Source organism: Cololabis saira, chromosome 2 (genome assembly GCF_033807715.1).
Source record: "Cololabis saira isolate AMF1-May2022 chromosome 2, fColSai1.1, whole genome shotgun sequence".
Taxonomy (NCBI): domain Eukaryota; kingdom Metazoa; phylum Chordata; class Actinopteri; order Beloniformes; family Belonidae; genus Cololabis; species Cololabis saira.
The window spans coordinates 37,011,803-37,025,448 of NC_084588.1; the positions used below are offsets into that span (position 1 = coordinate 37,011,803).

Genomic DNA, 13,646 nt, shown 5'->3' on the forward strand with positions numbered 1-13,646 from the left:
AACACTGCTTCCCAGCTTAGGCAAGAAATACTTTAAAAAAGCCTATTCTAACAAGAGGCAAAACATAACTACGCTCCACTGTGCCCAATATTACTGAAACAGTAGAAATGATTTAACATATACCTAACATCCTGTTTTTCTCTCTCCCCGTCTCATGCTCTCTTTTTCTCAGGATTCCCTGTCCCTCAAATTACCTGGTACAAGGATGACAAACAGCTGGACCGATACTGTGGGCTGCCGAAATATGAAATAGTACACAATGGAGAAAACCATTCCCTGCACATTCACAAGTATGCCTTTTTTTTCACAATTTAAAAAAATGTCTGACTGCACTTGTTCTGCACAAGCATCAAGACAAGAATGACTGAATTCCGTGTTGCATTGAAATTTTCTTTGAAACTATACTATAAACAAAGTCCTGAGTCTGTTTGGGAGGCGTATTATGTGTGGCAGACACTAGTTGGTCTTGATTTTGGCTTTTATAATTTTGTTATTTGCTAACATTTTCCAGCCAGAACAGCCCAGGATATCATTTATTCTGTAAAGTAGCCATATTATTAGAAACTGTAGTACCTCTTTTTTCTACTCCAAAAAGCCTTTGTAAATTCAGAATGAAAAACGCTGACAATTAGGAGAGATAAAGATTCCTGAAGGAAGAGAACTCTATCTTATGTAAAATAGAGCCAGAAATTTTGCAAATTGTTCACAGCTGAGGGTCTATTAAACTTAGCAAATCCTATTTCTTGTGTATTCTGTAAGCAACCTCAGTTATAATGGCCCGGTTTCCCAGATCAGTTAAGTAGTTCTTAACAGCGAAAGACTTCTTTCACAGGCTAACAAAAAAAGCACAATATGACCCTTTTAACCTTCTATGAAATAGTCCATGAAGGTCTTATCATTCTGCCCCATGGTACAGCTCTTAAGAAGAACCGTATTGGACCTTCTTCCGTGTGTTTAACTTTGATTTTGACAATAATAAACTTCTTGATTTGATTGTAATCCCTGTGCAGTTGCACCGTGGAAGACGCAGCCATATACCAAGCCTCTGCCACCAACAGTAAAGGTATTGTGTCCTGCTCGGGGGTTCTGGAAGTGGGTGAAATGAATGAGTTCAAAATTCACCAAAATTACTTTGCCAAGTTGAAAAAGAGGTCAGAGAACAAATGCAGGGAAACAGAAGGTAAAGAAAACCAGGAACCGCTACGAACCATCAGTCCAGACCGGACGCAGAGAAAACGCCGCTCCACAATGGCGACCTTTTTCAGCACGTCGGGCTCCACGGAGGACGAGAGCACCGAAGAGATTCGTCAGACCGCTGGTCTCGTGAGTGAGGACGGTCTACAAGAGGCCATTGTGGAGGAGGCTGAGAAAAAGCCCACGGCAGTAACTCACGGAGCAGTTTCAGTTGTGACAAATGGACCGACTGACAATGACAGTGACAGTAAGAGAGGGAAAAACATCTTTGACCCTGCTCATAAGGCGTCTACCGCACATCAGCCCAAAACTCCTTTTGCTAAGAAGAAGATTAAAATTTCCAATGTTGAACAAGTTGCAAAAGCAGATCTTATGGGAGGGAGGATGTCCAGTGAACGGAGTGCAAATGATGAGACTTCTTTACCTGGAAGTCCAGCCTGCACAGATGCAGCACGAGGTGCTGGGAACTCAGAAGAGGTTATGGAAATAGAAAACAAAGTGCTTTCATCAACTCTGGATCCACATTCAAGAAACATCAAAGAACAGAACAAACCAACAACAGAGGAGGCGATGCTGGCTGAGAGTCCGTCAGAAGACAACCGCACACGTGCCGAGGTAACTGTATCTTCACAGAGAGATTTCACACCCTCGGTGCCCGCTGTTGCTCATTTGTCTTCAATTCATACAATGTCAGGAGCTGAGGTCGACAAAGCTGCAAAACATAAGAAGGAAAATGCTTGCAAGGATACAAAGGAAAATTTAAAAACACCAAACTTAATCACTTCAACACAAAAACAGCCAAGTGTCAAGTCAAGTCTGCTGAACACATTAAAGGAGAACAGGACTGAACATGTTCCGACCGTGGATATTAATGTGCAGTCGAAAGCGTCCACTGATGGATGTATTTCACACAGTTCCAGTGAGTCAGTAGACACACCATGTGACACGAGGACTGGTTTACTTCGGCGCCCGTGTGAACTGGGTGGAAATGAGCTGTCTGAGAAAGAAACGAGCCCCTGGCAAAAAAAGGAGCCTGTGCCGTCTCGATCAGCTGAGGTGAGTTAACTGTTTCGCATGAGCTCATGAGAGATTTGTGCTGCCAACATAGGTCCCATCAAGCATCCCAGAGCTATTTATAGTTTATACAAGCGCACCCCGCTGAGTGGCATGCGGTGCATATTGACGTCTGTAGCAGGTATTTGGATGTGGTACATTTATGTAAGTTTGTCTACATTTATATCAAGATATTATACAGTAGAAATTGATAATTTGACTCAGACTCAAATATTATCATTATTATTTGTTCATTTATTTTTGCATATATTAGATGAAAGTGATGTAGGGTGTTAAGTGATCTATAGGTCCTATTATTGGGATTTTATTTTACTTAAAATCAAGGCAAGATAGTTTTTTCTCGTTCTTTTACGTCTGAAGTCTAAAAATAAATGTATGATTCACAATTGTAAATATAACAATGAACTTTACTCCCTGCCTTCCAGAAAGCAAATATTGCCCAAAATGAATAGGTCAAACTATTGGTTTACGTTGAAAATACACAGAGAAATAAGCAAAGTTTTGTATAGTATATCAAGCAGGGGGCGCAGCCTGACAACACCTCCAATTATCACCAATAAATGTTGTCACTGCAGAACGGCCTGTCTTTCCACAGCGCTTATGCAGTCATCAAAACCACAACTGCATGGCTGAGCACTGACGACACACTGAGAGCTGAGACAAAACACTGCATGGCTGGAGCGCCACTTCAGATAATTTGCATTCCTTTCTGCCCTTGCATCTCTGGCCCAACCCCCCCTCATAAAACAGCAACCGTCCTTTTGGTTGAGCCTCCCTAAGTCAGGCTGGAGTAGCAGAGGAAGCAGAGCTTCATTAGTCCTGAATGTAAATGTTCTACAAGTTATAATTACCATGCTTGAATTTGAACAGAAATGTGTGCAGATGTATTATTAATCTGTTATCAACAAGTGACATATTAATAGAGCATGTATTCGAGCTCTTCAGCTAGTTCTATGAAGAGTAGTGTGAATGTATTTAACATTTGCAATATACCAAGGTTAATGTGGTCATTTACTAGCAACCTTTTCTCCGGATCGTGTATTTTTCCTTGTCTGAGTTCTTTCCATTCCTTTCTCCGCCTGTTGCTCGGTTACACCGTTGCTGTTTTTAAAATTGCATGTGTTTATCCATGTCCAGCATAGCCAGGGATAAGGGAATAAGTATTTACAGCTTGTGTTATGCCCCAAGGTCACGCAGGCCCACACAAAGACGAACAGGAATGATGCTCTCGTCAACCTGGAACCACCACCTGACCGGCGCGCAGTCGGCGCGCAACTGCGACAGAGGACAGACGACATCCGGGCCTCTTCTTTATCTGCTGCTTTTCAAGGACCCACTGACGAAAGGACACAGAACACACGGGCTCATTCCAGGGACTCAAATGAGAGCCGTTCAGTTCTTTTTACAAACCTCCAGGGGTCACCTCTTAAAAGTGCTGGTGGTGGGGAGGACACCCCGGGATATAATGTTTCCCCCGCTGGCTTGCAAAGCCCAGCTGATACAGCTATAAAATCTATTGAAGGGACAGAAATACAAGTTGTTGAGAAGGTAGAGGGTTATGATGAGGGAAAGTGTTTAATACAGGCTGATAGTGTGAACCCAAGCAAGAAGGTAGTTGAAATGGAGACTGAAACTACTAGTTTACATTTGACCCAACGAACTAAAACAGAAACTGTCAAGAAAGCAGGAAACAAGCGCTCTGGTTTGTTAACTAAGGAAACTTCTCACATAGAAACCAAGAAGACAGAGTCCGTTTCAAGAGTAATGGAGAAAACCAATTCTGAATTACAGAAACTGAAAGTGGATACTGCTGAGACTGCTGCCCTGCTCCTGACAAAGACGCCAGAAAACGTAAACACGGTGGAACAGATCCAAGGCTTCAAGGAAATCCCAAAGCCTGTAACCAAAGTCATATCTATCGCTGAACTTTTGAGGTCTCAGTTAAAGTCTCTGGAATCAACTCTCACAAATTCAGTCTCTATTATACCAGTCCACACTAACTTAGCACAAGATCCCATTACAGCAGCTTTGGGAGTATGCCAGGAGTTAAAAGATAACACTAAACAGGAAGAGAAGACACTGAAGACTGACAGCGAAACTGGATGGAGCACTGAGGATCCACCTCCCTCAAACATAAAGGTAGCACATACGGGGGTTTACCAGGAACTAAATAAAACCAAACAGGAACAAATTAAAACTTCAGATGTAACTTTAGCACCGGTCCAGGTTTTGCCTGGACATCTTGTGATCCCTGATGTTTCTCTAAGAGAAACTGGCAAGGTTACAGACACAAAAGGACTACATGGAAATGTCAAAAAGGTTGTGGATATTAGCCTAGGAGTAGAGACGTCAGCTGTCGTTCCCTTAAAAGACTCATCTGTGGTTCCCAATTCAGGGATTCAAAATGTAAAACACAGTCCTCCCTCGCCTCCAAAGGACAGATTTACGATCGGACTTCACTCACTTTCAAATCTACCTGAAAATGTCATTCAGGAATCTCAGTCTCCACTTACAGTGACGCATGTGGGGCCCAGGATCCGAAGGGAAAACGCTGCAGTTTTGGAGCACACCCAAGATGAACCTGTCCAAGGCAACAGCAAGGAGATAAATCCAGAAATAAACCTCATCAGCACGACGGAAAAGGCGGTGACAGACATTAATATGAAGACAGAGGAGCAAAGTAAAAGTCCAGTTTCTTTTCAGAGTGTCCAAAAATATCCTGCTGAAAGTGAATCAAACATTGGCACACAACAGAAAAATGTTCATCCCAGTCACCAGGAGAGCTCCATGGTGAAGGAAGTCTTGAGGTCTGACTCCTTTGCCACACCAACTCCAGAGTCAAGTCCGCTGTTGAAGAAAAGAAACAACATTTCTCCCATACCGTCTGCTACTCCACAAGAGCTAGCCTCTGGAGCACGTCGCAAAATCCTGCTGCCCAAGGCCAGCCCTGAAGAGGCTGCAGAGACCACATCACTCACCGATGCCCAAACCGAGAAAAAGGAGGTACTGGTGCAGAGCAGCAAGCTCTCAACCAGTTCTGTGACCCTTTCCTTGTCTCCGGGCCTGTCTCGGCGGTCAGCTCTTCTTCAGCCACATGCAGACACGCTAACGTCTCCAGTAGAAAGGCGTTCTCCACTCTTGAATAGACGGAAGGCGCCTGAAACCCTAACAGTCGCCCAGCCGCTCACCGAGAAGATCCACGCTGAAGAGAAACCAGTGGAGAAGGATAAACATGACCAATTTAAAGGTAAAAAAATGTAATGATAATAAAAAAAACAAACAAATTATTGGCAAAATAATCAATGTCTTTAAACACGACATGCTACGGAGCCCCTAAAAGGACACAGATTTGTTTTTTTTTTTATATATAATGAGTTTTACGCGCGCGCTTGAAACCTTTATGCGCTCGCGTAAAACCTTTAAGTGAGCACGTAAAGTTATTCTACGTGAGCACGTAAAAACAAGTACATGGGAGTTTTGCTGGAACAGGAGACCCTCCAGTTGCGCCCTGCTCTGTTTATGAATGGAAATGACATTACAGGATTTAGCTGAGGTATATTTTAACCTGGGACTCCATTATAAGGACATTACCACTTTGCTTGCAAGTAAACAACTTTACGTGCTCACTTAAAGGTTTTACGCGCGCGCGTAAAACTCATTATAAAAAAAAAAAAAATCTGTGTCCCTTTAGGGGCTCCGTAACATGCAGAATGTCTGATTTAGTCAAATTTATGCTTGCACAAGTTACAGGATTTTAATACTCTGGCACCTCTAGTGGTTGCATCAGAAATTACTCTGTAGACCTGAAATGGCCCATTTCTGAGATACAGGCAAGGCTTTTTGTAAAACTATGGTTAGTTACTTGCATACATACGTCCACTAAAAGATTGTTTAAGGAAAATTGGACAGACGAGATCTTTTGCCATAATGCTTAGTGTAATCAGTTTCAAGTTTCAAGTTTCAGTTCACGTTTTTTTGTCTGATATGCTATATAGACATACAGCAGAAATGAAATTACAGTCCTCTCTGACCCAAGGTGCAAAGTACAAGTAATAAAATAGAATAAAACAAGATCAAGAATAAAATAAAAATAAAATAAACAGTCCAAAATTAAAGTGACATTAACTAAACTTGAATATTTACAGGGAAATGTACATGATATAATAAAATAGGGAATAAATAGATTTTAAAATAGATTTAAGTTCTTGGGGGGGGGGGGGGGGGGGGGGCGGTGTACAGTCCTAATCTGTAGTAGGGGGCAGAGGATGGAGTGACGGTAAAGCAGGGAGGGAGTTGAGTCTCCTGACAGCCTGGTGGAAGAAACTGTCTTTAAGCCTGCTGGATTTGGCCCGGAGATTGCGCAGGATGTTTGCCGAATCAGTCCACATTAACATAAAAAAAAAAGAAAAGAAAAGCACATAGTTATTAAGCATGATGATGGAAAGGTCATGATGTGTGGTTATTTTACACCCTAAGATCATGGCATTTGCTGTCAAAGCATTATATTATTGAGTTGAATGTGAGTTTCTCTCTCTGACAGCTAAAGTTTGACAAAATTGAGTCATACTACACCACAACGAGCCCAAGAACAACAGTAAATCTGCAACAGAATGACTGAAAGGAGAAAGTATTCAAGTTGTTTCAGCAAGTCCATACGCCAGTCGAACTGAAATACAGCAGTAGGATCTTAAGAGATCTGTGCAAAATTACTTGCGAGACCCCTATCATCATAGGTTACATAGTTTTTCCTACACATTGCCTCTGCCTTTTAGCAAAGTTTTGGCTGAATAAATAATGATCTTAAGCTTTCAATTTTTCATTTTTGTTGAAACTTTTGACCACTGTCAAACACTAAAATATTACCTCAGTTACACACAGATCCTTGTGATTGCCGCTTTGCAGAACATAAAAAACTGTGTGTTTATCACGTGGCCTGTGTTGGTTTTCCTTGTTTCCAGCTCCTCAGGTTATCCGTAAAATCCGGGGCACGGCCTTGGCTGACGGCTCGGGACACTTGAAGCTTTGGTTCCAGTTCTTCAACGTTCTTAGTGACTCTACCATCAAGTGGTACAAAAACGAAGAGGAGATTGCTCAGGTGAAAAGAAAGTAAGCTCTCAGAAAAACTCCAAATGAAACAGCATGAAAATAAATGGAAGACTTTTTGAAGTTCTTTAGATCCTTTTGAAATGATAGTGAAATGTTGCCCTTAGTTAAAGTGTAAAGTCATTATAAAGGATTTGGTTTGTTGTGCGTGTTCCAGAGCGGGGGATGAAACTCAGGCCAACCTCGCCGTTGTTCAGGCGTCCTCCGTGGACTCTGGTGTTTACGGATGCTCGATAACAAATGAATACGGAACAGCCGACACTGACTTCCTCCTCAGTGCAGATAGTATGTATTTTCATTGATATATTTTAATTTATCCATGTGTCAGTGGACCACAGCGTGACTTTTCTGTCTTCACTTTCACCGTTTTGCAGTCTTGGCTGGAATGTACCTACGTGAGGACCTCAGCGGTAAGATGAAGTTTATATGCTAAGATAAGTCATGTTCCTGGACTTTTTCCCGCAGATTTCTTATATTCTTGTTTCTTTAGTTGGGGAGGAAATCGAAATGACGCCCCTGATATTCACCAGGGGTTTGGCTGATTCTGGTGTTTGGGCAAACAAATTCTTTGGACGCATAATGATGACAACATCTCGCATTGGCGATGGCTGTTCTCATAAAGTCTGGAGAGCAAAAGTTATCTATGGCCTGGAGCCCGTGTTCGAGTCCGGTAATACGTGTATCATTAAAGTACGGAGCCTCCTCACCTATGGAGGCAAAGAAGACAGCGGTGTGTTCGAAAGGAACCTGGAAACGATGAAGCAGGTACTTGAGATGGTTTGATTTTGTCATTTAGCCATTGGGGATTTAAAAAAAAAAAACATTACTAAGGCCCGGTTTCACAGACAAGGCTTAAACCTAGTCTCAGACTAAAATGCTGTTTGAGCTGGCTTAACTTTAAGTCACTTGCACAGACATATCTTAAAATAGTCATAGATTTAGTCTGTTCTGGATTAAACAAAGCCAATTGCAAAAGGGTGGATTAGAGCTACTCTAGGACTAAATTTAAGTTTATATTAATCCTGCAAAGAGGCAGGTTTAACTTCAGCTTAGTACTGTTTGTGAAAGGGAGCACAGATGTTTTGGGAGCATGGAGTATTTGGAATATCTAAATGAAGACCAATATTCGCTACAGAGGCCAGCCAGACAAATACTTGTGGATAGGAGTAATCCATTGAATCAGTTTGATGAAATAACTTTCCGAAACCGCTTTCGTATGTACAAAGAAGATGTACTGGAGATAATTACTTTGCTTGAGCCTAGACTTTCCTCCATGTCTCATAAAGGAAGGCCTGTACCCAGCTTTCTCCAAGTTCTGATAACTTTGAGATTCTTGGCATCTGGAACCTTTCATCGTGAAACTGGTGATTTGTGTGGTGTCAGCAAAGCAACAGTGTGTAGAATAGTTCACAATGTCTGCAGTGCCATTTGTGAACTGAGAAATCTGTACATTAAGTTCCCTGATGCTGCTGAGCAAACCAACTATAAATCGTGATTCTACGAATATGGGAACTTCCCAGGAGTGATTGGCTGTATTGATGGATGTCATGTTGAAATCAAGTGTCCATCAACTCCTGATGCTGAGGAGTACAGGAACCGTAAGAACTGGTTTTCCATCAATGTTCAGGCTGTATGCACTCCCAATTTAGAGTTTTCAAACATTGTCGCCCGTTTGAAGGGAGCAACACATGACTCAAGGATTTTTCACAACTCTTCATTGTGTGCTCAGTTTGAGAGAGGGCAACATAGCGGAATACAAATTGGTGACAGTGCATATGCGCAGAGTTCCTATTTATTCACACCTTGGCCACATCCCACAACAACTGAGCAGCAAAGATGTAACAAAGCTCATATTCGCACTAGAGGGATGGTCGAGCGTATGTTTGGGGTGTGGACAAATCAATTCCAGTGTTTATGCAATACACTTCATTTTGAGCCAAGAATATGCTGCAAGGTGATCATTGCTACAGCTGTGCTGCACAACTACCTGAAGCTGTACAACTACCTAAAGCAGTATAATTGTCCTGACCCTCCAATGGAAGACCAGAATGATTCAGATGTGCCCATGCCAGTCCAACGAGGACTTGCACTCAGAGCTGCTTTCACATTGCAGTGCAATAGTGTGCTGAAAAATTAAATGAGAAACTCAACCAAGGCTGTCCTAAAATTTAGGTTGTGGTGACTACAATACTCACACTCTTGTCAAGTGTATTTCATTACATTACATAGCTATCTCATGCATCTTTCTTTGAACAACTCTCTCTTCTAATTTCATATCCAATTCGACCTATAGAATTCTCATTTTCATGTCATGCTCTTCTTTCAGATATTTCATTTTCTGCTCATGAACTTCTAAGGCTAACTTTTCATGCATTGACATCCTTTTTGGTCTCTGCTGGAAGGTTTTGGCAGCATCTTTTCTCTGGGATGCCATGCCAGATGTGGAGGGTGCACAGTCACTGTGCACTGGCTCTTCCACCAGGGTTAGAATAATATCCTCTGGGAAAAGAACACCGTTAGATACAAAAGTGTGGTTACATTTTAATTTGCATTGAATTCACTGCAAATGGCAGCCCAAGCATTGTTCTTCTTATGTTCAACAGCAGCACTATGCCCTTTACTTTCAATAACAGCATGATTTCCCAAAATTAGTTTAAGTAGAGTTTTTTTTCATACTCAGTATAGTTCTTTGAGCGTGTTCTTTTAGCTTCAACCATGTTTGGTGTCAAAATTCCCTCCAGCAAAACTGTCCTCAATTCCATTCCAGGTTTTTGTGAGCACCATTAGGCTAACAGACTGTGCTCCCACTTAAGCTAATGAGGTGTTCTGCTTTAAGCTTACTCCAGGACTCCACAGTCTGGGACTAACTAAGACAAATATAAGCCACGCTCATGCAAGCCACTTAAATTACCTAGCTTTACTAGTCTGACTTAGGCCTACTCCTGGCTTGATATAAGCCTTGTCTGTGAAACCGGGCCTAAATATACTAGCAGTTCCAGCACTAAGATGAGTCAGGTGTCATATCTGTCACCCACACAGGATTACTGACTCTTAAATCAAATTGTAATTGAATAAATGTGATGCTTCAGGTTGAGTGTATCTTTACTGGCCCTGTTCCAATGTTTTGTGCACAGGTATGTAAAATTCAGAACTTAGCTCGGGAATACTGCAAAGTCTTCGCTGCAGAAGGAAGGGTCCTAGAAAACTTTGGCCCAACTCTTGAGTGAGTACAATCAGTTTACTCTGGATGAGAAAGTGACCAACAAACACAGAGCAGACGCCAGCGATTGTTTCTGAAAGCGACTTACATTATGACCCTCTTTGCTCGTGCAGGGTGGTTCCAGTCTATTTGATGTATCGACCAGCGAATGCTGTTCCCTACGCTACAGTGGAGGCAGATCTCCCAGGAGTGTATAAGAAATATTCAGTCCTCCATCATTCAGGGAGATTAGACATGAGGACCGGTTCAGAGGTGGAGCAGAAGTGCTGCACCTTGCAGCACTGGATCTTCCAGTGGACTAATGGCAATTTGCTACTCACTCGACTGGAAGGTGAGCTGATACTCATGGCATTAAACTTAACCTGCGAAAAAAATAAAATAAAAATGCCTACATTAATAAAGAGAATCAGATCAAACAAGATTTTTTTTAATGTATTTATTTTATTTTGAGTTGTAGAGTAAATCCATCCATTCATTTCTATTAAAATGTTGACATTTTAAAATATACTCATTTTAGATTAAATATATTTATCTCATTTTTTGCCATGATTTCTTGTGCAGACGAATCCCTGTTCAAAGCTGTCACACCTAAACATGTGACCACGACAACAAAGAGTAATTGCATGTTGTTATTCCGCAGGTGTTGACACCAAGATCACCAATGTGGGAATATCCGTTAAATCGACGGGGTTGGTATTTTTGTGCTGCGATGCTTCTAAAAACAAAGCTGTAAAAAACTCATTTTACAGCCAATTTACTTTTATCCAGATCATGACTGTAACATTTACTTCTGCCGTTTGTTGTGTCACTGCAGGCATCAAGGTTTGCCTGTTGAAGGGAATCCCAAAGTTTTCGAGCAGTTTGTCTCGCAGCACAAGTGCAACTACTTCTGCGGCCTGCTCGGCCTCAGGTCTCTCAAGGTTATGGACTCTTTGTCGACGCCGTCAAAGCCGAAGGGGTCCAAAAGCCCCTCACTTCAGCGAAGGATGGCTGCTGGCTCCTCCAGCCCCCAGAGCACCAGGAAGGCAGCTGGCAGCCCCAGGCTGACTAGGAAGGCTGAACAAGATAGAAGCACAACCCCCACTAATCCAAAACCAACAGAAGCACCCGGAGTGGTTAAGATGCCATAAAAATAACCACACGGAGGAAGAAAGAGACTTCATGATGACATGGCTCAACTTTTGAATCGTAACAGCCACCATTCCTTGCTTTTTGCTGTAATACATCTCACTTGTGTGCGGCATTCTTGTTTTAACTTTACAGCTGAAGTGTGTAACAAGAAGCAGAGTCCTTTGTGGATTTTTATTCTGTTGCTTAAACACCATTAATCCCGTTGAAGATTGTGGGTGACAATCTCAGGTCAGTGTATCTTTACGCTATGAATGTGTGACATTTTGGGCTTAAGTGGGATTGATTTTTACAATCTACATTCATAATTTTCAAGGTTATCCTTGGCTACTCTTGTCAACTCAAGGGAAAACAACTCCATAAGTACTGTAGTAAGCTTTGACTGAGGTCACACAACAGGAAATGTTTCTTTTTCTTGTTCTTTTAGGAAAGTAACAAGCCAAATGTAGCTTCACATGACGCTGTGTTTACAGTGGCCGACATTGTTGTGTCTTTATGTTGTTACCTGACTTGTTTACTTGCTCTTAAATTTTGCACTTTGCATTTTTAGCAACTGCACCATTGAATTCAACTGGCTGAACAATAAAAGATATGGTTACACGTGTGTGCTTTTTAAATTCTTACTGCCACTCTTGGTATAAATATGCATCTGACATCAGCGGGCTGAAGTCAGTCCCTGTCATCATTTTTTCTGCATTGAGCTACATCGTTTTGATTGCTCACGTTAACTTAGAAGACTTCACGTTTCTGTTTGTCTGATGAGCATTAAAGATACACATTTTTATGTGGATGATGCTCCTGACAATTTGTTGGTTTATTATAGTCCTGCCTGATGATATAACAAAATATGTGACAAAGAGCACAGATGCAACACATTACTAAGATAGCAGCTATCTTATTTTTACTTGAGGTAAAAATAAAATATAAAAAAACTAAAGGAGCCAATCAAATGTCACAAATATTGGAGGACTAAGTGTTGTGTGCAGTTTCACAGAGTGAAAGGCTAACTTCATCACGATAATCATATGTGATTTCTAGTCATTAGTGACTCATCGCTTATGCAATCAGTAGCTTCACACGTGTGTGATCAGTGCTGGAAGGCCTTTAGTCAAAGACGTGTACGTCATGTCACCCCTGACGTTGTCCCGTAGAACGAGAAGGTTGGAGGGGTTTGAGAACAAAAGAGATGACATATTGTGTAAATAGAAATATATGAATAATTCATACTTTTTTACCTGTTTATATCGAGTATTTTTCATGCTTTAGCACCACATGTATGTGATTTTAACATTAAAGTCACACATTTATGAGGCCTACAGAATGTTGTAATAGGTAATTGCTTACAGTTCAGGGGATAAAGGTATCTAACAACAAAGTTTTATCTGACTGTAAAAGGAACAAAAACCTGACTGGTATGTTTCCATGTATCTCCAGTGTGATCAGTCGAGATGTCACCAAACTTCTATTTTAACTTTAATACTTGATTCAGTGTGACTGAGACGTGAGATCAACATGGAGAGCATCAGGCCCTGTGACACAACACTCCTGCCACCTACTGTCAGTTAATCATCATGCCACTGATGGAAAAACTTAGACGAGCAAAAGGCTTGCTCATGTACAACAATCAAACTGAACTTCAATCTATCTACGTAATTTTTTGAGGTAATTTGTGTTTTATAATGATACTAAATTGGCTAAATAATTACAATGGCATGCAGTGCCAGCAAAAAACTATCCTCTGAGTGGCCCAAATATCAATTCAAATTGATAAATGAGGTAAAATGATCCCATTTTAGTCCAGAGGTCACTTTGTATGAACTTTTCACAATGTGAGTAACAAACCTCTTAGAGGAGCAACGGCAATAATTAAACATGATACGATAATCACGATGTTTCCTCCAAGACATTAAAGACCAGAATTATGAGT

General features: G+C 41.3%; 1 protein-coding gene across 1 annotated transcript in view; it reads left to right on the top strand.

Moving 5' to 3' along the window:
- alpk3b (alpha-kinase 3b) overlaps positions 1-12,321 on the top strand; it is a 14,692-nt gene extending 2,371 nt beyond the window's left edge. The window contains exons 4-14 of the mRNA XM_061744872.1: positions 173-290; positions 1,011-2,250; positions 3,457-5,515; positions 7,227-7,374; positions 7,529-7,656; positions 7,746-7,781; positions 7,862-8,136; positions 10,506-10,594; positions 10,705-10,922; positions 11,232-11,280; positions 11,406-12,321. Coding sequence (XP_061600856.1) covers positions 173-290; positions 1,011-2,250; positions 3,457-5,515; positions 7,227-7,374; positions 7,529-7,656; positions 7,746-7,781; positions 7,862-8,136; positions 10,506-10,594; positions 10,705-10,922; positions 11,232-11,280; positions 11,406-11,721 — 4,676 coding nt within the window. The 3' untranslated portion in view covers positions 11,722-12,321. The remainder of the gene's footprint in view (positions 1-172; positions 291-1,010; positions 2,251-3,456; positions 5,516-7,226; positions 7,375-7,528; positions 7,657-7,745; positions 7,782-7,861; positions 8,137-10,505; positions 10,595-10,704; positions 10,923-11,231; positions 11,281-11,405) is intronic.
- The last annotated feature ends 1,325 nt before the right edge of the window (positions 12,322-13,646 follow it).